The 26,573-nt window shown below is 42.9% G+C and overlaps 1 protein-coding gene across 1 annotated transcript in view; it reads left to right on the top strand.

Moving 5' to 3' along the window:
* LOC134346871 (contactin-associated protein-like 5) overlaps window positions 1-26,573 on the top strand; it is a 1,673,098-nt gene that overhangs the window by 1,346,644 nt on the left and 299,881 nt on the right. Inside the window, exon 20 of the mRNA XM_063048676.1 lies at window positions 6,010-6,143. Coding sequence (XP_062904746.1) covers window positions 6,010-6,143 — 134 coding nt within the window. The remainder of the gene's footprint in view (window positions 1-6,009; window positions 6,144-26,573) is intronic.

The raw sequence follows: 26,573 nt of genomic DNA, 5'->3' as shown, positions 1-26,573 counted from the left end.
ATGTTCAAAATTAAACAAACGGCACCAATCTGTAACTTCCGCCACCTCCAACGGGATCCCACCACTAAGCACATCTTTCCCTCCCCCCCACCTCTGCTTTCCGCTCCCTACGCGACTCCCTTGTCCATTCGTCGCCCCCATCCCTGCCCACTGATCTCCCTCCTGGCACTTATCCTTGTAAGTGGAACAAGTGCTACACATGCCCTTACACTTCCTCCCTTACCACCATTCAGGGCCCCAGACAGTCCTTCCAGGTGAGGCGACTCTTCACCTGTGAGTTGGCTGGGGTGATATACTGCGTCCGGTGCTCCTGATGTGGACCTATATATTGGCGAGACCCGACGCAGACTGGGAGACTGCTTTGCTGAACATCTACGCTCTGTCCGCCAAAGAAAGCAGGATCTCCCAGTGGCCACACATTTTAATTCCACATCCCATTCCCATTCTGACATGTCTATCCACGGCCTCCTCTACTGTAAAGATGAAGCCACACTCAGGTTGGAGGAACAACACCTTATATTCCGTCTGAGTAGCCTCCAACCCGATGGCATGAACATCGACTTCTCTAACTTCCGCTAATGCCCCACCCCCCTGTACCCCATCCGTTATTTATTTGTATCCACACATTCTTTCTCTCACTCTCCTTTTTCTCCCTCTGTCCCTCTGACTATACCCCTTGCCCATCCTCTGGGTTCCCCCCCCCCCTTGTCTTTCTCCCCGGACCTCCTGTCCCATGATCCTCTCATATCCCCTTTGCCAATCACCTGTCCAGCTCTTGGCTCCATCCCTCCCCCTCCTGTCTTCTCCTATCATTTTGGATCTCCCTCTCTCCCTCCCACTTTCAAATCTCTTACTAACTCTTCCTTCAGTTAGTCCTGACGAAGGGTCTCGGCCTGAAACGTCGACTGTACCTCTTCCTAGAGATGCTGCCTGGCCTGCTGCGTTCATCAGCAACTTTGATGTGTGTTGCTTGAAAGTCCTTGAAAGATAGTCTGTAGGTTGTGAGATCATTTAAGAGTTGTGGTGAGTGAAGCTAACTCCAGTTCAGAAGTCTGATGGTTGTAGGCTAATAACTGTTCCTGAAACATTTGGAGACGGACCTAAGGCTCCTCTACTTCCTGCTCGATGTTAGTAGAAAGAAAAGAACATGGCCTGGATGATGGAGGTCCTTGATAATTAATGCTGTTTTCTTGTGGCTGTGCTCCATGTAAGAATGGTGGCGAGGATGCTACCTGTGATCCACCACTATCTTTCATTCATGGGCATTGATGTTCCATACAAGGCATGATGCAATCAGTCAGGATATTCTCGGCTCTGCATCTATAGATGTTTGTCAAAGTATTTGCTGTCATGCCATATCTACACAAGCGTCTAAGGAAGCAGAAACACTTTTGTGCCCTCTTTATCACAGATACCAAATCCAATTCTATTCACAGAACCATATAAGAAACTGCAGAAATTCATCAATATTTCTCTTTATCACAGATACCAAATCCAATTCCATTCACAGAACCATATAAGAAACTGCAGAAATTCATCAATATTTCTCTTTATCACAGATACCAAATCCAATTCCATTCACAGAACCATAAGAAACTGCAGAAATTCATCGATATTTCTCTTTAACACAGATACCAAATCCAATTCCATTCACGGAACCATATAAGAAACTGCAGAAATTCATCGATATTTCTCTTTATCACAGATGGTGTGGGTGGAGAATTGGTTAGCAGACAGGAAGCAAAGAGTGGGAATAAACGGGACCTTTTCAGAATGGCAGGCGGTGACTAGTGGGGTACCGCAAGGCTCAGTGCTGGGACCCCAGTTGTTTACAATATATATTAAAGACTTGGATGAGGGAATTAAATGCAGCATCTCCAAGTTTGCGGATGACACGAAGCTGGGTGGCAGTGTTAGCAGTGAGGAGGATGCTAAGAGGATGCAGGGTGACTTGGATAGGTTGAGTGAGTGGGCAAACTCATGGCAGATGCAATTTAATGTGGATAAATGTGAAGTTATCCACTTTGGTGGCAAAAATAGGAAAACAGATTATTATCTGAATGGTGGCCGATTAGGAAAAGGGGAGGTGCAACGAGACCTGGGTGTCATTATACACCAGTCATTGAAAGTGGGCATGCAGGTACAGCAGGCGGTGAAAAAGGCGAATGGTGTGCTGGCATTTATAGCGAGAGGATTCGAGTACAGGAGCAGGGAGGTACTACTGCAGTTGTACAAGGCCTTGGTGAGACTACACCTGGAGTATTGTGTGCAGTTTTGGTCCCCTAATCTGAGGAAAGACATCTTTGCCATAGAGGGAGTACAAAGAAGGTTCACCAGATTGATTCCTGGGATGGCAGGACTTTCATATGAAGAAAGACTGGATGAACTGGGCTTGTACTCGTTGGAATTTAGAAGATTGAGGGGGAATCTGATTGAAACGTATAAGATCCTAAAGTGATTGGACAGGCTAGATGCAGGAAGATTGTTCCCGATGTTGGGCAAGTCCAGAACGAGGGGTCACAGTTTGAGGATAGAGGGGAAGCCTTTTAGGACCGAGATTAGGAAAAACTTCTTCACACAGAGAGTGGTGAATCTGTGGAATTCTCTGCCACAGGAAACTGTTGAGGCCAGTTCATTGGCTATGTTTAAGAGGGAGTTAGATATGGCCCTTGTGGCTACAGGGGTCAGGGGGTATGGAGGGAAGGCTGGGGCGGGGTTCTGAGTTGGATGATCAGCCATGATCATAATAAATGGCGGTGCAGGCTCGAAGGGACGAATGGCCTACTCCTGCACCTATTTTCTATGTTTCTATGTTTCTATGTTTCTATACTAAATCCAATTCCATTCATGGAACCATATAAGAGACTGCAGAAATTCATGGATATTTCTCTTTAACACAGATACCAAATCCAATTCCATTCATGGAACCATATAAAAAACTGCAGAAATTCAGCGATATTTCCGATTCAGAAATTCAATTTTATTGAAGTCAGTGATGCCATACTTCAGAAGTGTACAACCACTACTAAGTAAATGATATTTATCACCGGTGATTGTTAATCGATTTCTACTTCATAACTAGGTGCATGGATGTTACTTCAAGACACAAGAAACAATTAACACTGAAAAAATTGGAAACAAAGTTTGGTGGTGTTGTGGATAGTGTAGAACGTCATTGTAGATTACAGTGAGATATTGATCGAATACAAAGGTGGGCTGAGAAGTGGCAAATGGAGTTCAGAAAAGTGAATGGTCAACCTTGAAGACAGAGAACATGTTTAATAGCAGGATTCTTAACAGTGTGGAAGCGCAGAGGGATCTCGGGGTCAAAGACTATAGATCACTCAATTTGTGTTGTAAGTTGATTGGGTGGTTAAGAAGACACATGGTGTGATGCCCTTCATTATTCGGGGACTGAGTTCAAGGGTCATGATTCTGTGAAACCCTGCTTAGATCACATTTGGACTATTATGTTCAGTTTGGTCAGTTCATCATAGGAGGGATGTGGAAGCTTAGCGAGGGTACAGAGGAGATTTACCAGCATGTTGACTGGATTAGAGAGCATGTCTTATGAGGAAAGGTTGAACAAGCTAAAGCTTTTCTCCTTTGACTGAAAGATGTTGAGAGGCGACTCAGTAGGGATGTATAAGTTTATAAGAGGCATTCATGCAATGGACAGCCAGCACTTTCTTCCCAGGGCTGGTTGCCCACTCTGCCTATTCCCCGTATACCAGAGGACATCTATTTAGGGGAGCTGTCAGAGGTTTCTTTTACACAAAGATTGGTAAGTACATGGGATGTGCTGTCAGGGTTTGAAGGTGAAGGTTAATATATTTGGGACATATAAGAGACTCTTAGGTAGTCACATGATGAAAGAAAAATGGTGGGTTATGAGCTATGTAGGAGCGTGAAGTTGGTTAAAAGGTTGGCACAACATTATGGGCTGAAGTGCCTGTACTATGCTAGACTACATTCTATAAATAGAAATGGTATCTCTTTGCATCGGGATAATGTTTTCAAAAGGGGAATATAAACTGAAGTAGCCTGAGATTTGGTCTTCTTTGACAGTGGATTCAGTTGTTACAGCATCAAAAACTGTTGTTACAGCACCATTTTGCCCATTGAGTTTGTGTCTAGTCTGAGCAGGGTAGTGCAGCCAGGCCCAAGGAGGGCCTGAGTTGTAGGGAGGTTGAACAGGCTAGGAGCGCAGGCAACTGAGGGGTGATTTATAGAATAAGATTGATGGGATGATTTTACACAGTCTCTTTCTCTGAAATGGAGAATCAACAACTATCGTTTGTAGATGACATTGTGTTCAGGTGAGAGGGGAAAGATTTAGTTGGAAGCTGAGGGGCAATGTTCTTCACACTGAAGATATGTTTATGGATTGAGGTGTGTGTGACTGTTGGTATAGTGTTTTGCACCCTAACCCCGGAGAAATGCTGTTTTTGTTTGGCTGTATTCATATGTGTGGTTGATTGACAATTGAACTTGAACTGCCAAAGGAAGCAGTTGAGGCAGGTACAATGACAATGTTTAGAAGATATTTGGAGAGGTGAATGATAGGCAAGGTTTGGATATGAGCGAAACATAGGCATTGAGACTAGTTTAGAGGGGCATGTTGGTTAGCATTGACGAGTTGGGCCTAAGGCCTGATTCTGTGCTGTATGACTCCATGGCACGGACACTCCTGCATCCTACCCTCAAAGCCCAGAAAGTAATTCTCATAAGAGTCATCAAGCAATGGATGGATTCAGCCCCTCAGCTCTATGAGTCTGTGCTGTCCACAGCGCCCATCTACACTGTTCTCTCTTAAGTCCCTACCCAGTTTAATTTTGCAAGTGTCAGTTGATCCAGTTTTCACCATTCCTGCATTTAGTGAGTTCTCAGTCCAAACTACCTGTGCCTAATAAAACTCACCCTTGCATTTCTGACAAAAACATATGTCAGTACTGTGAAGTCCATGAAGAACTAACAGTAGAAACAGCCTTTCCAAACCTGATGTGATTTTGGAAACACAAGAGACTGAAAATGCTAGAATCTGGAGCAACAGGCAATCTGCTGGAGAAATTCAGCTGATTGAGCAACAGCCATAAAGCCATAAGACACAGGAGCAGAATTAGGCCATTCAGCCCATTGAGTCTGATCCACCATTTCATCATGGCTGATTCCTCTCAACCCCATTCTCCTGCCTTCTCGCTGTAAACTTTGATACTCTTTATCTAATCAACAACCTATCAACATCCACTTTAAATATACTTGATGACTTGCCCTCCACAGCCTTCTGTGGCAATGTATTTCACAAATTCACTACCCGCTCACTGAAGAAATTCCTTCTCCATTGTAGAGGAAGGAATTTTGTTAACATTTCGAGTCAAAACTCCTCATCAGGACTGAGAGAGTAGAAGTTAAAAATGATTTTGTCTACCTTTGCAAAATGGCCAAATGTGGATGGCTTTGATTTTCAAATCAACACACCAATTCCCAATCATTTTGCATTGCAGCATTTCTGAAAAGAACTTGAAAGCATATTGTGTTTTGAAATATTCTTTCTGATCATACTTTCACTTTCACGAGACATAGAATAGTTATCAGGCCACTCTTTTTCGAGTATTCAATAACACTTACTGTTAGATTTATATTATTATCCACGTGTAATAAATGTGCTGAAATAGTCTGACATTTTACTTTCCAATGTATTAATATTGAGTGGTAGTTTATTAGTGTGAAATATTATTATACACAGCACATGAAGATGCCAAATGAAAACATACAGCTAATATAAAAATATCTTACATTATTAAAGATGATGGTCTATTTTATATTAACAACTTAGCTGAATACATAAATGTCACTCATCATTTTGTATGTTAGTTTTTCTTTGTTACATAATTGTCTGGTATTTTCATATATAGAAACAGATGTTGCAAATTAATTTTGACTTAAATTTGTCCCATTAATCAGTTTTTAGCTGTTCAATTTAAATCAATCAACTTCTATTCCTTTCAGGGAGTTTTCAGATAAGATACAAACTGGATGGTGATGGAGATCCAGTTTTCATTAGCATCAATACCAGAAACTGGGCGGATGACCAGCTCCACAGTGTCAAAATCGATCGAGAAGAAAAAGATATCTATATTCAGGTAACGCATGATATTTGTAGTGAAAGTGAAACAGAAAACGCTGGGAAAACTAAGCAGATCAGACAGAATGTCTGCAAAGAAAACAGTTAATATTCCACAGTAACATACATAATGCTAGAAGACTTAGCAGGTCAGACAGCATCTATGTAAAGGAATAAAGAGTTGATGTTTTGGACTGAGACCCTTCATCAGGACTGGAAAAGGATTGGGAAGAAGCCAGAATAAGAAGGTGGGGGGGGGAGGGAAAGAGGACTAGCTGAAAGATGATAGGTGAAACCAGGTGACGGTAAGGTGGGTGGGTAGTTCAGGAGGGATGAAGTGTGAAATTTAGTGGTGATAAAGGACTGAAGAGAAAGAAATCTGATAGGAAAGGAGAGTGGACCATGGGAAAAAGGGAAGGAAGAGGGGCACTAGAGAGAGGTGATAGGTAGATGAAGAGAAGAGAAGGGTAAGAGGGATGCTAGAATGGAGAATGGAAAAGTGAGAAGGAAATGAGGAGAAATTACTAAAAGCTGGAGAAATCTATGTTTGCACCATCGGTTTGGAAGCTACCCAGATGGAATATCAGATGTTGTTCCTTCAACATGAGTGGCCTCATTATATTCAATAAGCACTGAAAAATAGAGAAACAACTTAGTCTAGATAATAGAAAGAAGACAAACTTTACTACTGCTACTTCTTTCATTCATTATGAGTGTTGGAATTTCTCTTAGGCAGTGAGGTTACTCAGCAACTCCGTCCATTTATAATCTAAACATTAAAAGTAAATTCAGCAGTAATTGCCAATACAGAGTTGTTGGGCCTTCACTCTTTGAGGTTTAAAATAATGAGGAATTATTGTTTTCTTGGGGTTATGAGCCATAATATTTTGAGAAGCCCCAATGCTACTTTTGCTTCTTCAGACTGGCAAGTCATATTGTTGAGGCAACTCGATGAACAACCATGAAGCGCAATGGAGAAAATGGATTTTATTTGGTGTTTGTATCATACAAATATTAACAATGTTTTATTTAGTTATTTTGACATGGGTGTCATAATTGGGAAGCATCTGAAAGAGTAGTGTGAGTTATTAAAGGCAAAATACTCGTTTTAAGCATTTGATATGAGATTTTAATATTTTTACAATGAAAAAAAACTTGTAAGGTTTTGTTATTCAAACCAAGGACTTCTCAAAATGGATCAATGTGGACATCAAATATTGCTTTAATCAGAATATTTCTGATGTATATACAATCTGTGACCACTTTATTAAGTACGTCCTGTATCTAGTGAAGTGGCCACTGAGTGTATGTTCCTGGTCTTCTGCTGCTGTAGCTCATCCACTTCAAGATTCGATGTGTTGTGCATTCAAAGATACTGTTCTGTACAACACTGTTGTAATGGGTGGTTATTTAAGTTACTGTCTGTCACAACCATGGATTCGGCAGCACAGCAGATACGGCAATAGTGCTCGTGAATATGCACGTGTCAGCTAATTATTATTTCATTGTGATAGTATTTAACTCCATTCATTCCGTCGTAGTATTTGTTACGACTTGGACACAGCAATGCTTCGATGCCTGCTTGCATTCTACCGTGCCTGAGAAAATGGACTGTCGAGTCAACTGACTCTGAAGACTAGCGGTATTCATTTTATTCTTTGTTGTTCTTTTCAGCTGCAATGTTGGCTTTGTTTTCCATTTGAGAGTTTTAGTTAACGGCCCTGTTTGGCCTAGAGTTTATTATTTTCTTTTCACTTTAACATTGTTCGCATTCAAATCTGTGAACTATCGACCTGCTTCAGTGTTTCTCACTCCTCACTTGGACCATATTCACACCATTGTGACAGCAAGTCTTGACCACACAAAGATGGACCGAGCAGAAAGACAGCAGCTGTCCTTGGCCATGAGATTCATTGGTCAGAGTGATTTGTCGAGACAACAATATTCCATTGGAATTTCTGTGTATAAACTTTTGTTTCTGTCTCCATCATGACAGAGGATCTTGCCAAGTAATGGTCCCAGCAAAGTTTGAACAGTGATATTTTGACATTGGTGGCTTGAGGAGAGTGTGCCTTCTATTCTCAGTGCATGTCCTGCCTCTACATTCTGAGAGTCCCGAGCCTACATTGCGTTTCTCTGGTCTACATTGAGTTTCTCCAGTATCCATTCCAAGCTTTTCCAGTCACAAGTACCCAGGTTCCCAGCTTTGTGGTCCCATGACTCAGGTCTGCATAACAAATGCAAACTTATCTATTGATTCAGCAAATCATCATTCAAGTCAATAGTGTAAAATCTGGAAGAGCCTACTCCAAAAGCTGATCCCTGGCTGGAGTGTGTAAATACACGAGTAAAGTAACCCTATCAAGATTATTTTTAACCTTTTGATGAAAGTCATGGTACAGACTAGGAAAATTGAACTTTCATGCAGCAAATTAAACAGATCAAATCTACAGAGAACCAGCTAACCAGCTTAGTGATGAAAGAAACCTGTCTATGCTGTCTTGAACTGTAAAATTGAGAGTATATCCCAATTGCCTCTGGAAAACTTGTGAAAGATAACCACTGTGTGCAAGACTTGAAAAAGTTCCTTCTCTAGGTTTCAAGTTTCATGTTTTCAAGGTTTCCCAAGGACTTTTTATGTTCCCAAGGTTTTAATTTTTCCAATTGTTTCCAAGGCTTATTCAATGTGTTTAGGGTCTTTCAATGCCTTCCCCATCTCAAGGACTCCCAAGCCTCCCTCTCAGCCCCTCCCGAGGTTTCTTGATCTCACTCAATGTTCCTTGGTCTCTCAGTCTGTTGGGGTTCCCAGGTCTCTCAGCCTCTCTGGATCCCCAAACCTCCCTACCTCTCGAGTTCCCCATGCCTCTCTCTCACGTTCTCCAGGTCTCTTTAGTCATCTCTGGATCTTGAGTTTTCAGGTCTTCCTGGGCCATCAAATGCCAGCTTATAGGGAGGGGGTTCCTGTAGTGAGTTCCTTAGGCCTGTGCAGGGAATCACAGAGCATTGGGCTTTGAGGTTTTTTAGAGTACCTGAATTGGTTAATTGTTGCTTGACAACAGTTATTAATGGTTTAAGAGTTTCTTGTGTTTTTCCTGAGCGACTCGCTCTTTGTGATGCGGTTTCCTGGTGCTTTCTGTTTAAGTTTAAGTTTATTTTGATAGGCTCAGAGATTCTGTGTTAGTTTTTTACCCAATTAGCTCCAGTCGGACAGTCCTCATTTTGAGAATGGTTCGTCTCACAGTGTCACTTGGTCAAGCTACCTTTGTATACGCTCTTGTTTCTGTCTTTATATGGAAGTCTTTGGCTCCGATATTGGTAGTGCGCACTATAGCACTTATTTACCAGCATCACTGAAGGACATCTTGGATAAGTCCCTCATTTGGGACTTCCATGGGCACAGTTTTGTGGCGTCTCAGGGGCTGCGTCTAGAGAGGGGAGCCCCGTCACAGCCACGGATTCGGCAGCACCGTAGTTACAGCAATTGCTCTTCTGAATATGCACGTGTCAGCTAATTATTATTTCATTGTGATAGTATTTAACTCCATTCATTCCGTAATAGTATTTGTTCAGTCTTGGACACAGCAACGCTTCGCTGCCTGCTTGCATTCCGCCTTGCCTGAGAAATTGGACTGTTGAGTCAACTGACTGTGAAGACTAGCGGTATTCGTTTTATTCTTAGTTGTTCTTTTCAGCCATAGTGTAGGCTTCGTTTTCCATTTGAGAGTTTTAGTTAATGGCCCTGTTTGGCCTAGCGTTTATTGTTCTATTTTCTCTTTAACACTGTTTGCATTAAAGTCTGCGAACTATCGACCTGCTTCAGTGTCTCTCACTCCGCACTTGTGCCATATCCAAACCAGGTGACACTGCCACCTTCCTGTCAGCTTGATGGTAATTCCCCTCTGACCTCTCTCATTATCAAGATGTTCTCATTCACAGGACTGCCACTCACTGGATGTTTTTTGTATGTTTTTTGCACCATTCTCTTTAAACTCTAGAGACTGTAGTGTGTAAATCCCAGGAGATCAGCATTTCTTGAGATACTCAAACCATCTGATCTGGCACCAACAAACATTCATAGTCAGATACACTTAGATCATATTTCTTTCCAATTCTGATGTTTGATGTTTGGTCTGAACATCAACTGAACCTCCTGACCATGCCTATATGTTTTTAAACATTGAGTTACTGCCACATGATTGGCTGTTTAGATATTTGCATTTATGAGCAGGTGTATAGGTGTATGTAATAAGGTGGCCACTAAGTGTATATTTTGATTCTATTGCCATGGAAATAGTTTGCATGATAATAATACAACTTTTTCTCTGCGTATCAAATCTGCTTTTGAATAATTACCTTCCCTGGAGCCATGTACAGGTGGTCTTTCACCCAAAAACATTTACATTATTTTGGTTCCAGAAGAGAGGCTCTGATTGCTAATTGTAATATTTTGGAATCTCTACTTGCAGTGTGTCATACTTTTATTAATAGTGATACTGAACAGCAGGAGAATGGACTTGGGATACTGTTGATAGAAATGAATTTTTAAGTAAGGAGTTCTGATAAAAACAGCATCTAAAATATTGAGCATGTTTCTCACCCTTCAGATGCTGCCTGACCTGCTAAGTATTTTAGCATTTTGAGTTTTTATTTCTGATTTTCAGCATCCACAGTGTTTTATGCTTTTAGAAATAATGAGCTTTCTACAAATTTCATGGCGGACAGCAGAGACAGAAAAAAGGTTGCTTGCTATTTCAGGCTTTAAACAGTCAGAACCATAACCTGTGAAATTATAGCTCACATATCTAAAATGGAGAGTGGAATTTTTTTTTGAATTAATGTTGATACATTCAATGCTCTGTGGCATTCAGCAAATGAAAAGGATATATAAGAAATGGTTGAGGATGCTGTGAAGTGAGAGGATAATAGCAATCTGGTATATCTTGACATTTGAAAAGCTTTTAATGAAGGTTCATACAAGAAATTAAACTAGTGCTCATGAGATTAAGAATAAGAATATAAATGTCAGGCAGGTATCGAGAGATATAGCATGACAACAGACCCTTGGTCCACTGTGCTAACCATCAACCATACATTAATGCATGCGTAGAAATCTCTGGTGAGTAGTTTGAAACATATAGTACTCCAGTGGAATGAATCCTGGGGACAAAGTACAATATTCTGACAATTCCATGTAGCATACACAAAAATGCTGGTGCAATTCTGCAAGTCAACATCTATGAAAATGAATAAGCAGTCAATGTTTTAGGCTGAAACCCTTCATTGGGACTGAAAAGGAAGGAGCAAGAAGCTAGGATCAGTTTCTGGCTTCTTCTCCCTAACTTACCAGTGCTGATGAACAGTTTTGGCCTGAAATGTTACTCTTTATTCCTCTCCATAGATGCTGCCTGAACTGAATTCTTTCAGCATTCTGTGTATGTTATTCTGGATTTCCAGCACCTGCAGAAACATGTGCTTAGAATTCAATTATATACTGCTGTGGGTAAGAAAGAACAGAATTAGAACAAAATAAATTGTCCATTATATTGCAAAATGGTCTCTGTGTTGTTATGCCTAGGCAATGATCAGTGCAGTCTGGTTCAAAAACCAAATGGTTGAAGGGAAGTAGTTGTGCTTGAACTTGGCAATGTGGGACCTCTGGTTTCTGTACCTCCAGCCAATGGTAGCTGTAAGAAAATGGCAGGGCCCGTGTGGTGGGAATCTTTTATGCTAAATGTTGTCTTCTTAAGTGGGCGTATCTTGAAAGTGTTGGGAGGAAACTATAGGGGGAAGTCAGAGGTAAGTATTTTAAACAGGGAATGGTGGGTATGTGGAACGCCCTGACAAGGATGGTAGACACAGATGCATTTGAGACATTTAAGACACTCGGAGATAGCACATAGCTGAAGCAAAAATAGAAGGCCATGTGGGAGGGAATGATTAGATTAATCTTGGAGTAGGTTAAAGGTTCGGCATGTTACGTACCCTGTAATGGGGTTGCCAAACCAGCAGAAATGGACCGCTAGTTGGAGTCTGGATTACTGGAAACTAATGAAGTTTTATTAAAGAAATAAGTAAAACAGTACTCTAATCATAAGGATAGAAATGCAACAGATTAGCAATGATAAAACACACATGTACACAGAACTAGGGTAATAGGAATCAGCCAAGCTCTATTGCAAACAAGGGGTAAAATGATCTGTCTTAAGTGACGCAGAGTTCAGTTCAGCTTAGTACAGTTCGCAGTAATCGCTGTTGTGCCATTGGAGAGAGAGAGAGAGAGAGAGAGAGAGAGAGAGAGAGAGAGAGAGAGAGAAATGCAAATTTTGATTCAAGCAGACCTTTGATGTTCTTCGCAGTTGGTTTTGGGCGGACCCTTTTATGTCTTCTATCCCGCTGTGGTCACCGACTGTGACCCTTCTGTTCCAGATACAACTGTTCTTCCGTGGTGAACTCGGCACCCAGGCAAGGGCGGACACACACACCAGGTTCCCACCAATCGTACCTTTTCACCCTGTCAGTCTATGGTTGGTTCCCTCGAACCAGACCTCCAAATTCCCACCAACCTGTGGGGCCACACCGCTCTTCCAGGCTCTCATTATCTCATGGTGTGTGTCGTGCCTTAGCGAACCTGTTCCTTTTATCCCCCTGGTGGGGTATTGCCTGTCCATCAAACTTCAAACTGTTCAGGTTCAAAGCAACCGGTCTGTCAATATTCTGAATTGTGTCTCTTTTCGTTAATCTCTCTCCTCTCTCATTAACATTTTGCATGTTTCTTCATTGTCTCCCTTATCTCTCTCTCATTAGCATCAATCTTCTGATAACTTGGTTTTTCATCACACCCCTATCCTTCAAAGGATTTTTACTGGGGTAAAAATTATGAGCATGAGTACATTATTAGATACAGACTAGTATACAGGGTCATCAGCTATTTGGCTAATACAGAGAACTTTAATTTTTCAACACCTTGACAGACAGTCAGCAATCACATTGTCCGTTCCTTTTATATGTGTTATTTTAATACCAGATTCCTCTAAGACCAGGCTCCAACTTAGCAACCTTTTGTTTTTATCCTTCATAGTGGCCGAAAACACTAATGGGTTGTGATCAATGTAAATTATCAGTGGTTTCCATGCTGGACAAATATAACAAAGGTCATCCCACACAAACTTTGCATTCTTTTGCAAGAGCTTAGTAAAAGGGAGGGTAATATCTGCAAAGTCTTTGCAAAACTTCCGATAGTACCCCACCATCCCCAAGAACCTTCTCAAGGCTCTCTTGTCTGTCGGGGTGGGGATTTCAGAAATAGCCCGCACCTTAACCTTCATCAGAGCCAGCTGCCCCTGTCCTACCACAAACCCCATATAAGTGGCCGAATTCACTTTTTGCGAGGTTCACTGTCAGGTTGGCTTCAAACAGCCGTTTAAACATTTCCACAATGTGCTCCTCCCACGTGTCACCCCAGACCACTAAATCGTCAATATACGTTTCTGCGTTCTTTAGCCCTTTTGTCACTGAATTAACCATCCTATAGGGATGTTGTTTACTAGGCTGACCTGATGTGACAACAACACCATGTACCGGCTCTTTGCATCACCTCGGGACATCCGGACATACGTGTGCATGCCGGTTAATTAGCTTTCTCAGCGGCTCGCTCTGTTCAGGGGTTAAGGGAGAGACCTTATCAGCAAAGCTGGCCAAAACAATAGAGTTCTTCCATCTGGTCAGCACCATAATTATCTTTTCAAAATGGGTTATCAGTTGGCACCCTAGCCTCATTAATTTTTGTGATAACACCAACTAGGTCTGCTTGCTTATCGTGGTAAGCTGTTAACATATCAATAGCCTGTAACTGTGTTAGCTCACGTCTACAATAGTCAATAACATCCTTCCTCCTGTGCGGCCAATAAAATTCTTTCATGATTCCATCAACTGTGTTCCTCACCTCAAAATGTCCACCGAGGGGTATCTTGTGGGCCAGGTTAAAAATCTCATCCCCATAAATTTTCGGCACTACCACCTGGTGCACCACCCCCAATTCCTCATTGGCGGGCACGGTACTTGGTCTCCATTTTCCTCCTTAGTACTCCCTCCTTCACATAATAGCCCAGTGGCTCCCTTTTTAATTCTGCTTCGGAGAGAGCTGTCTCCTTCAAAACCATTAGCTCCTCGTCTCGTTCCTGTGCCTGTATAAATTCCTTCCTTGCTAATGATAAGTCTACCTCAACTCCCTCATTTCCTTCCGTTTCACTATGCTCCTTCTCACTTTCTAACCCCTCCTGGTACAAGGCTGGTAAAAACGTCTCAGCTAAATCTATATTTGCTTCGGCAGCCTTTCTGGACATGCGCCGAGTCACTGCGCAAAGGGAATAAACCTGTGAGTCCATGGGCGGGGCCTCAATGCTGGCAGGCTGGCTTGTCAGTTTTACTGCTGAGAACACATTTCCGCCAGCGAGGTCATTACCGAGTAAGACCTCCACGTCATCCATCCGTAATTCGGGCCTCACCCCTATCATGACTGGTCCAGAGATCAAGTCGCTTTTTAGGTGTATCTGGTGCAAAGGTACTGCTTCAGTCCCTTTCCCAATGCCTTTTATCACCCTGACCTCCCCAGTCTGGGTCTCTGAACTAAAGTCTAACACACTGTTTAAGATCAATGACTGACAAGCCCCAGTGTCTCTCCAGATCCGTACTGGAACCGGGTTTAACCCCTCCTTCACCGACACCAATCCGGCCGAAATAAACTTTTCGCGCCCTTCCTGAACTTTATCAGACCTCTTCTCCCCTAGCGGTTTGTTTGCCAGCTCAATACAGCCAGTCGGAATCATCGTTTTTCCTTTCCCCGTCTCCTTCTTTGGGGCAAAGCACCTGGACACAAAGTGACCGGCTTTCCCACAATTATAGCATACGACCCCAGGAGACTTCCTACCAAACGGCTCCCGGTCTTCCTTATCCTTCTCACTAGTCCCCGGCTTACTTTCTGGCTTTTCTGGCGGACTCTCTCCGCCGTCTTGACTACCCTTCTGGTAGCTTTTACTCGGGGTAAACTTTGCTTTGTGTGTTAACGCGTATTCATCCGCTAACTTAGCAGTTGCGGCTAAGGTTTCTGCCTCTTTCTCATCTAGATAGGGCCTCATACCTTCAGGGACACAACCTTTAAACTACTCAGTCAGTATTAGCTGTAGCAGTCTGTCATAATCCCCATTCTCCCCTTTCGAGGCACACCAATGCTCACAATACATCTGCATCTCACGGGTAAACTCTAAATACGTGCCTCTGGGACCAACTCATAAATCCTGAGTATCGTCTCTTTCACCACATCATACCTCTGGGCATCTTCTGTGGACAATGCCGAGTAAGCTTGCTGAACTTTTCCTTTAAGTACACTCTGAAGCAAAACAGCCCACTTATCCCTCGGCCAGTCCTGACTTGCAGTGACTTTTTCAAAAAACATTGGCCTCCTCAAATGGGGGAACCAGCCTAACCTCCTGGGTCACCCTGAACCCTCCACCTTGGTTCGGCATGGGCCCCTGCGCTAGCGTCATCCTTAACTTCTCCAGCTCAAATTCCCTTCCCTTCTGCTTCTCCCTCTCTTGTTATTCTCACTGCCTCTCTCTCTCTTGCCATTCTAACTGTTTCTCTTCTTGTTCTAGCTGCCTTACCCGGAACTCGTGCCCGAGTCTCAATTTTTCCATCTGCAGCTGTACTGCTTCTCCACCAGATTTGCCCATAGATACCATCTCCAGCTCCCCTTGGGAAAACACACCTTTAGATACATAATGCTCAATGATAGCTCTGTGCATCTCCGCTCTCCTCATTGTTGACTTCCCCTTAAAAAGATTCAACCGTTTGGCAACAGTTGCCAATTCTGATTTCCTGGCATCCTGTAATGCCTCCAAGGTTGGCGCCTTTAGAAATTCCTCAATCTCCATTTCTGCTGTTTGCCCTTTCTTTCTTTCAAGAATTTTAACCCAATCAATTTACCCAGTCCCAAATTTACATAGAAACATAGAAACATAGAAAATAGGTGCAGGAGTAGGCCATTCAGCCCTTCGAGCCTGCACCGCCATTTATTATGATCATGGCTGATCATCCAACTCAGAACCCTGCCCCAGCCTTCCCTCCATACCCCCTGATCCCCGTAGCCACAAGAGCCATATCTAACTCCCTCTTAAATATAGCCAATGTACTAGCCACAACTGCTTCCTGTGGCAGAGAATTCCACAGATTCACCACTCTCTGTGTGAAGAAGTTTTTCCTAATCTCGGTCCTAAAAGGCTTCCCCTTTATCCTCAAACTGTGACCCCTTGTTCTGGACTTCCCCAACATCGGGAACAATCTTCCTGCATCTAGCCTGTCCAATCCCTTTAGAATTTTATACGTTTCAATCAGATCCCCCCTCAATCTTCTAAATTCCAATGAGTACAAGCCCAGTTCATCCAGTCTTTCTTCATATGAAAGTCCTGCCATCCCAGGAATCAATCTGGTGAACCTTCTTTGTACTCCCTCTATGGCAAAGATGTCTTTCCTCAGATTAGGGGACCAAAACTGCACACAATACTCCAGGTGTGGTCTCACCAAGACCTTGTACAACTGCAGTAGTACCTCCCTGCTCCTGTACTCGAATCCTCTCGCTATAAATGCCAGCATACCATTCGCCTTTTTCACCGCCTGCTGTACCTGCATGCCCACTTTCAATGACTGGTGTATAATAACACCCAGGTCTCGTTGCACCTCCCCTTTTCCTAATCGGCCACCATTCAGATAATAATCTGTTTTCCTATTTTTGCCACCAAAGTGGATAACTTCACATTTATCCACATTAGATTGCATCTGCCATGAATTTGCCCACTCACCCAACCTATCCAAGTCACTCTGCATCCTCTTAGCATCCTCCTCACAGCTAACACTGCCACCCAGCTTCGTGTCATCCGCAAACTTGGAGATGCTGCATTTAATTCCCTCATCCAAGTCATTAATATATATTGTAAACAACTGGGGTCCCAGCACTGAGCCTTGCGGTACCCCACTAGTCACCGCCTGCCATTCTGAAAAGGTCCCGTTTATTCCCACTCTCTGCCTCCTGTCTGCTAACCAATTCTCCATCCACATCAATACCTTACCCCAAATACCGTGTGCTTTAAATTTGCACACTAATCTCCTGTGTGGGACCTTGTCAAAAGCCTTTTGAAAATCCAAATATACCACATCCACTGGTTCTCCCCTATCCACTCTACTAGTTACATCCTCAAAAAATTCTATGAGATTCGTCAGACATGATTTTCCTTTCACAAATCCATGCTGACTTCGTCCGATGATTTCACCGCTTTCCAAATGTGCTGTTATCACATCTTTGATAACTGACTCCAGCAGTTTCCCCACCACCGACGTTAGGCTAACCGGTCTATAATTCCCCGGTTTCTCTCTCTCTCCTTTTTTAAAAAGTGGGGTTACATTAGCCACCCTCCAATCCTCAGGAACTAGTCCAGAATCTAATGAGTTTTGAAAAATTATCACTAATGCATCCACTATTTCTTGGGCTACTTCCTTAAGCACTCTAGGATGCAGACCATCTGGCCCTGGGGATTTATCTGCCTTCAATCCCTTCAATTTACCTAACACCACTTCCCTACTATCAAGTATTTCGCTCAGTTCCTCCATCTCACTGGACCCTCTGTCCCCTACTATTTCTGGAAGATTATTTATGTCCTCCTTAGTGAAGACAGAACCAAAGTAATTATTCAATTGTTCTGCCATGTCCTTGCTCCCCATAATCAATTCACCTGTTTCTGTCTGTAGGGGACCTACATTTGTCTTTACCAGTCTTTTCCTTTTTACATACCTATAAAAGCTTTTGCAGTCAGTTTTTATGTTCCCCGCCAGTTTTCTCTCATAATCTTTTTTCCCCTTCCTAATTAAGCCCTTTATCCTCCTCTACTGAACTCTGAATTTCTCCCAGTCCTCAGGTGAGCCACTTCTCTGGCTAATTTGTATGCTTCTTCTTTGGAATTGATACTATCCCTAATTTCTCTTGTCAGCCACGGGTGCACTACCTTCCTTGATTTATTCTTTTGCCAAATTTGGTGTTCAAAATCGCGGTCAAGATCCCTACTTATGTTACGTACCCCCGTAACTGGGTTGCCAAACCAGCAGAAATGGACCAATAGTTGGAGTCTGGATTACTGGAAACTAATAAAGTTTTATTAAAGAAATAAGTAATACAGTACTCTAATCGTAAGGATATAAATACAACAGGTTAGCAATGATAAAACACACATGTACACAGAACTAGGGTAATAGGAATCAACCAAGCTCTATCGTAGTCTAGGGGTAAAATGATCAGTCTCAAGTGACGCAGAGTTCAGTTCAGCTTAGTACAGTTCGCAGTAATCGCTGTTGTGCCGTTGGAGAGAGCGAAAGAGAGAGAGATGCAAATTTTGATTCAAGCAGACCTTTGATGTTCTTCGCAGTTGGTTTCGGGCGGACCCCTTTATGTCTTCTATCCCGCTGTGTCACCGACTGTGACCCTTCCGTTCCGGATACGACTGTTCTTCCGCGGTGAACCCGGCACCCAGGCAAGGGCGGACACACACACCAGGTTCCTGCCGATCATACCTTTTCACCCTGTCAGTCTATGGTTGGTTCCCTCGAACCAGACCTCCAAATTCCTACCAACTTGTGGGGGCACACCGCTCTTCCAGGGTCTCGTTATCTCGTGGTGTGTGTCGTGCCTTAGCGAACCTGTTCTTTTTATCCCCCTGCTGGGGTATCGCCTGTCCATCAAACTTCATACAGTTCAGGTTCAAAGCAACCGGTCTGTCAATATTCTGAATTGTGTCTCTTTTCGTACATCTCTCTCCTCTCTCATTAACATTTTGAACGTTTCTCCATTGTCTCCCTTATCTCTCTCTCATTCGCATCAATCTTCTGATAACTTGGCTTTTTGTCACAGGCACAACACTGAGCCAAAGGGCCTGTGATATATGTTTCATGTTCTATGAAGCAGTACCTTCTGATGGTGGGCAAGAACGTGCCCATGATGTATTGAGCTGAGTACATTCCTCTCTGCAGCTTTTTATGTTCCTGTGCATTTGGGTTGCGGGGTCAGGCCACAATGTAACCGGTCAGGATATTGTGTATACCAGATGGGATTTATCAAACAATCTGATAACTTCAATGTCATTATTTGAAAACAATTTTATTTTTAATACAAGATTTTATTGAGAAAATAATTAATTAAATTTAATTTCCAGGGCTGTTGTGTGGGATTTCAACTCAAGGCTTTCGATTATTTATAGAAACCTCTTGGCAGCAGTAATCAGCAGAAATTTCTGAAGATTAGGTCAGGTTCTTATTACAACATTTATTAATAATCATGACTAGGGTATTGTAAATTCCTGAATTGTGAAGGATGCCAACATCTGTGAGATACGAGACACCTCTACGGAGCGATGGGCAAATGAAACAGGCCAATGCAATCGATAATGATAAAAATAAGCAATGATGGATTGGAAAATGTAAATCCACTTTTCTTACTGATAAGAGCTATAAGGAAAGTTTTGCACTACTGCAGAAATATCAAGTGTATTGAACATGTCCTTCAGATTCTATTTCATACAGATGATTGCCTGTCTTTTATAAAGTACATTGAATTGTATAATAAATTCACATCAACATGAGTGAACTTTCCCCTTTGATGTATTTGCTTAATGCCCATGTCACTGGTAGAATGAGGCAGAGATTTAATTTATTAGCTGCCTACCCTCAAAAGCAGAGGTTGAGGAAAGACTTGATGGAAGTTTGTAAGAGCATCTGACACATAGATAGTGTAGACAGCTGCTAACTTTCTCCCAATGTGGAAATGCATTATATTAGAGAGCATGAGAGGAGATGAGTAGTTCTGGGTGCCTAGAGCAGGGGTCCCCAACTTTTTTCGCACTGCGGACCGATTTAATATTGGCAATATTCTTGCCGACTGGCCAATCCGAGGTGGGGGAGGGCGGTGCAGGTTTGCCATCGGACAAGAGTAGCAGTCAAATACGTTGTGTTTACCCAGACAAAGACTACAATGACCATGAAGCCTTGCGCAGGCAACAGTGTACATGCGTGACCTGCCCATGCGTGTACCTGCCGATTTTTTTTTGTGCAAATCATTTTTGGCGATTCTATTCGGGGTCGGGGTGGTATTGTTAATCACGACCGGAATACAGGTGATAAGTGGCTAATACACTCAATTTTGTTTCTAAAAAGGTTTATGTAACGAATTTAATATTAAACACACAGCGCATATTTTCCTCGCGTGAATATAGTGATAAGTCAATTATTAGGGTAGGACCGGGGAGCTTGAAGTAAGTGTTGAACGAACGTCCAGTAGAAGTGGCAGAAGCAGGTTCGATATTATCATTTAAAGAAAAATTGGATAGGTATATGGACAGGAAAGGAATGTAGGGTTATGGGCTGAGTGCAGGTCAGTGGGACGAGGTGAGAGAAGCATTCGGCACGGACTAGAAGGGCAGAGATGGTCTGTTTTTGTGCTGTAATTGTTATATGGTTATATAAGTAAGTCAATAGCATTATAACATTTTAAGTAAGGTTTGGATATTAAACACACAGCACATATTTTCCCGTATGAACATATAAAATCATTGCAACACACCAATATTGCTGAATCAGTGGGAGCCCTGGGCTTGTATCCCCACAACAAGACGGTCCTATCGAGGGGTGATGGGAGACAGTGATACTCGAAGGGGGTTCCTTATGTCCAGTCTATTCCGCAATTTAGTTTTCGTTGCATTCATTGCAGAAAACTCCACTTCGCAGAAAAATGTTGGAAATGGAAGCAACGTTTTCAGTGCTTTCGTGACTATCTCAGGATATTTAGCCTTGACTTTGACTTTGGCAGAGATGTTATGTCAAACATACTTTTCAGCCCAACGTCATTTGCAAGCTCGAGGAGTTGATCTCCTTCCCGCGCTGACATGGATGACGCACGGGTAATGACCTCGCATGCGTAATGGCTCAACACTGGGCGTGACAGGTGTGACGAGAATACACATAAAATTAAGATGTTTGCTGGCCTGGGTTAGCATCAGTGACATCAGCAAGTGGTCTGCCACCTGCCCTCAGGGGAAGGAGAGATAAGGAACAATGGAGCAGCGTCTGGAGATGTGTAATGAAGGGACGGGGGAGAGAGAGCTGTCTGGAGCGGCTCCCCCCTTTGAACCCTGAACTGTTTGAAGTGGTGGACAGGCGATGCCCCAGCAGGGGGATAAAAAGGGACAGGTTCGCTAAGGCAGGACACACACGCCACCCGAGGTAACGAGACCCTGGAAGCGGTACGCCTCTCACGAGTCGGTGGAAAGTACCAGATAACGGCCAGGGTGGAAAGGTACGATCAGCGGGAACCCGGTGTGTGTCCGCCCTTGCCTGGGTGCCGGGTTCACTGCAGAGGATCGACCACATCTGGGGGAGGGGTCACAGTCGGTGACCACAGGTGACATCACCAAGGACCTGCCCAAAAGCTGCTTGTGAGCCATATCGCCGGTCTGTGAGTGAAGCCGTGTCTGAATGATCAGTTGTTCCTGTTCTCTCTCTCTCTCCCCCCACATTGTCCATCGCCATGGCAACGATTACTGCGAACTGAACTACTAAACTGGACTGAACTTTGAGTCACTTTGAAATTTGGTCATTTACCCCTAGACAACGATAGAGCTTGATTGATGCTGTTGTCTTAATTCTGTGCACATGTGTGTTTATCATCGCTGAACTGTTGCATTTATTATCCTTTCGATTACTGTGTTGCTTGTTTCTTTAATAAAACTTTCTTAGTTCTAGTACTCCAGACTCCAACTGAGTGATCCATTTCTGCTGGTTTGGCAACCCAGTTACGGGGTACGTAACACAGGGAATGAGGAGAGGTGCAGCTGACTCATATCGCCAAATCATATCATTTCCTGGCGGCACAGCAGGGAACGAGGAAAGGTGCCACTGACAGGGAAAGGTGCGCCCATGACAAGGAATGAGGAAAGCTGCAGCTGACTCATATCACCAAATCATATCGTTTCCTCACGGCCTGGTAGCACATACTTTGCGGCTCGGTACCGGTCCGCGGTCCGGTGGTTGGGGACGGCTGGCCTAGAGTATGCTGCCAGTAGAGTGGTAGCAGAGGCATCTCAAAGTTCAAAGAAAATATATCATGGAAATATATAACTGTCACCATATACTACCCACTACTATGTCATCATTTCCTTGTGAGCATTCACAGTAGATTCAAAGAAACACAATAGAATTAATGAAAAACTGCACACAAATAATCAAAGTACACAAGACAAAAATTATGAATACAAAATTGAAAAACAAAATAATAGTCATAAATAAATAATAAATATTGAGAACGAGAGTTCTAGAGTCCTTTAAAGTGAGTGAATCAATATGGTATGGAATCAGTTCAGCGCTGCAGTTATCCACTCTTGTGTGCAGGGAATGGAAAGATATGGACCTTGTTTATACAGATTGACTTGGTTTAGTTTGGCACTTAAATAATAGTTGAGTACAACATCATGGGTCGAAGGGCTCGATCTTATATCATACTGTTCTATGTTCTAATATATTCCCCAATAGTTTTGGGAGTGCTACGTTACTGAGTTTCCAATCAGACAATAAAAAAGCATTTTGTCTGGGCATAACAGATCACAGAACAATATTTCGAAGAAAAGTAGATGAGTTTTCTTGGTGCACTGACCTTTATTAGCCACTTAATTAGCATCAGAAAAAAGACAAATTATCTTGTCACTACTAGATTGACATTTATGGGACCTTGATAGGCACTGTCCACTGATGTATTACGTTCTAGTGAAGGGTCTCAGCCTGAATCATTTCCCTCCATAGATTCTGTCTAACCTGCTGAGTTCTTCCATCATTTTGTGTGTGATACAGTTACCTGATGTACTTTTGACAGTAAAACAGGATTTCAAAAACTATATATATATATATTCTGGGCTGTGAGGTAGTTTAGGAGTTTCTAAACCATTAAAGGCATGCATAAGTATTGACCTTTTTCCAAATCATAAAATGCTATGACAATGGGAATTAGAACATAACAATGATTTTACAAGACAAACCTTTTGTTTCCTCTTCTTCATCAAGTGGGCATTAAGTGGGTGATCTTGTTCTCACAGTGATTCAAAAGTCTGTTGAAGTCACCTATCACCTCCCAGTTCGTTACATCATCCCCCTCCCCTAACCACCTACCTTCCCCCTCACTGGTCTCACCTATCATCTGCCAGCTCGTACGCCTCCCCATCACTCACCTCTCATTCTGGGTTCTGTCCCCTTTCCTTTCCAGTCCTGATGAAGGGTCTCAGTCCAAAATGTTGAGTGTTTGTTTTCCCCCATAAATGCTGCCTGACCTGTTGAGTTTCTCCAACACTTTGTATGTTTTACAAAAAAAACACTTTGTCACAGATCCTTCCAAGATAAATAATTCAAGGCAGTAAAAAGGAAAATAGAATGCAGAATAAAGTGTTCTGATTATAGAGGAAATGCAGTGCAGGGGATTAAATAGAGGGCAAGGGCCACAGTGAGGTAGACTGACGGATGACAGCTTCATTCACTATCATATGAAAGTTCCATTCAAAGGTTCCTTTCTTTCTTTTCAAATCTTTTTATTGTATATATAGGAAAAATAACATGAGTACATCGAAGTAGCAACACTTACAATGCCTCAAAAAAAAACGATCATCTTAAAGATTGAAAACAAAATTTTGTGATACCAAAAAAAAAACCTACTGAGCAGAACAGTGTGAAAAAAAAAGAGAACCCATAGGTGTACAACCCCGGAGCCATGCGTCATACAAAAAGCTTCTAAAAATAAACATCAAACCGCAAGCAAGAAAAGAAAATATACTAAAAGAATTTGCAATTAGATCGTGGAAAAATTATATCAATTAACTCAAATAATAATAACGAGCAAATGAGCCCCATCTTTTCTCAAAATCAAATAAAGGTTCAAAGGTTCGACTTCTAATTTTCTCCAAACTAAGACATAGCATCACTTGAGAGAACCATTGTGACAAAGTGGGAGCTGCTGTATCCTTCCACTTCAACAAAATGGCCCTCCTAGCTATCAATGTAACAAATGCAATAACATGTTGGTCAGAAACAGAAATACCATGAATATTTTGAGGAACTATTTCAAAAAGCACAGTTAATTTATTAGGTTGTAAATTAATTTTAAGTGCTTTAGAAATTGTTGAGAAAACGGACTTCCAGAACTGTTCCAATATAGAACCAGACCAAAACATATGTGTCAGTGTAGCTATCTCAGTTTTACATCTATCACAATGACTATCAACATTAGGAAAGATCTTAGAAAGTCTCTCCTTTGTCAAATCATAATGATGTACAATTTTAAATTGAATCAATGAATAGCTAGCACAAATTGAAGAAGAGTCAACCAACTTCAATATCCGCATCCAATCCTCCGTCATAAAAGTCAAATTAAGTTCCTTTTCCCAATCCTGTTTAATCGTAGACAAAGGAGGCTTATCCCATTGGATGTCCAGTCCTTATATACTTCCATCCCCCATCAGGAAGGTCTCAAAGCTCTACGCTTCTTTTTGGATTCCAGACCTAATCAGTTCCCCTCTACCACCACTCTGCTCCGTCTAGCGGAATTAGTCCTTACTCTTAATAATTTCTCCTTTTGCTCCTCCCATTTCCTCCAAACTAAAGGTGTAGCTATGGGCACCCGTATGGGCCCTAGCTATGCCTGCCTTTTTGTTGGGTTTGTGGAACAATCTATGTTCTGTGCCTATTCTGGTATCTGTCCCCCACTTTTCCTTCGCTACATCGACGACTGCATTGGCGCTGCTTCCTGCACGCATGCAGAACTCGTTGACTTTATTAACTTTGCCTCCAACTTTCACCCTGCCCTCAAGTTTACCTGGTCCATTTCTGACACCTCCCTCCCCTTTCTAGATCTTTCTGTCTCTGTCTCTGGAGACAGCTTATCCACTGATGTCTACTATAAGCCTACTGACTCTCACAGCTATCTGGACTATTCCTCTTCTCACCCTGTCTCTTGCAAAAACGCCATCCCCTTCTCGCAATTCCTCCGTCTCCGCCGCATCTGCTCTCAGGATGAGGCTTTTCATTCTAGGACGAGGGAGATGTCTTCATTTTTTAAAGCAAGGGGCTTCCCTTCCTCCACTATCAACTCTGCTCTTAAACGCATCTCCCCCATTTCACGTACATCTGCTCCCACTCCATCCTCCCACCACCCCACTAGGAATAGGGTTCCCCTGGTCCTCACCTACCACCCCACCAGCCTCCGGGTCCAACATATTATTCTCCGTAACTTCCGCCACCTCCAACAGGATCCCACCACTAAGCACATCTTTCCCTCCCCCCCTCTCTCTGCATTCCGCAGGGATCGCTCCGTACACAACTCCCTTGTCCATTCGTCCCCCCCATCCCTCCCCACTAATCTCCCTCCTGGCACTTATCCGTGTAAGCGGAACAAGTGCTACACATGCCCTTACGCTTCCTCCCTTACCACCATTCAGGGCCCCAAACAGTCCTTCCAGGTGAGGCATCACTTCACCTGTGAGTCGACTGGGGTGATATACTGCGTCCGGTGCTCCCGATGTGGCCTTTTATATATTGGTGAGCCCCGACGCAGACTGGGAGACCGCTTTGCTGAACATCTACGCTCTGTCCGCCAGAGAAAGCAGGATCTCCCAGTGGCCACACATTTTAATTCCACATCCCATTCCCATTCTGACATGTCTATCCACGGCCTCCTCTACTGTAAAGATGAAGCCACACTCAGGTTGGAGGAACAACACCTTATATTCCGTCTGGGTAGCCTCCAACCTGATGGCATGAACATCGACTTCTCTAACTTCCGCTAAGGCCCCACCTCCCCCTCGTACCCCATTTGTTACTCATTTTTATGCACACATTCTTCCTCTCACTCTCCGTTTTCTCCCTCTGTCCCTCTGAATATACCTCTTGCCCATCCTCTGGGTCACCCCCCCCCCCGTCTTTCTTCCCGGACCTCCTGTCCCATGATCCTCTCGTATCCCCTTTTGCCTATCACCTGTCCAGCTCTCGGCTCTATCCCTCCCCCTCCTGTCTTCTCCTATCATTTTGCATCTCCCCCTCCCCCTCCAGCTTTCAAATCCCTTACTCACTCTTCCTTCAGTTAGTCCTGACGAAGGGTCTCGGCCTGAAACGTCGACTGCGCCTCTTCCTATAGATGCTGCTTGGCCTGCTGCGTTCACCAGCAACTTTGATGTATGTTGCTTATCCCATTGTGATAGTAAATTATAAATTCTTCCAATAGAACCCTTAATCAAAGGATTCATACTCATAATAGTATCTAACAGGTCAGCCTCCAATATGTAAGGGAAAATACTTAAATATTTTTGTAAAAAATGTCTAACTTGAA

This window comes from Mobula hypostoma, chromosome 5, assembly GCF_963921235.1.
Source record: "Mobula hypostoma chromosome 5, sMobHyp1.1, whole genome shotgun sequence".
In the NCBI taxonomy this organism is placed as follows: domain Eukaryota; kingdom Metazoa; phylum Chordata; class Chondrichthyes; order Myliobatiformes; family Myliobatidae; genus Mobula; species Mobula hypostoma.
Note: the sequence above shows the minus strand (reverse complement) of the source record. Positions and strands in the feature narration are given on the sequence as shown.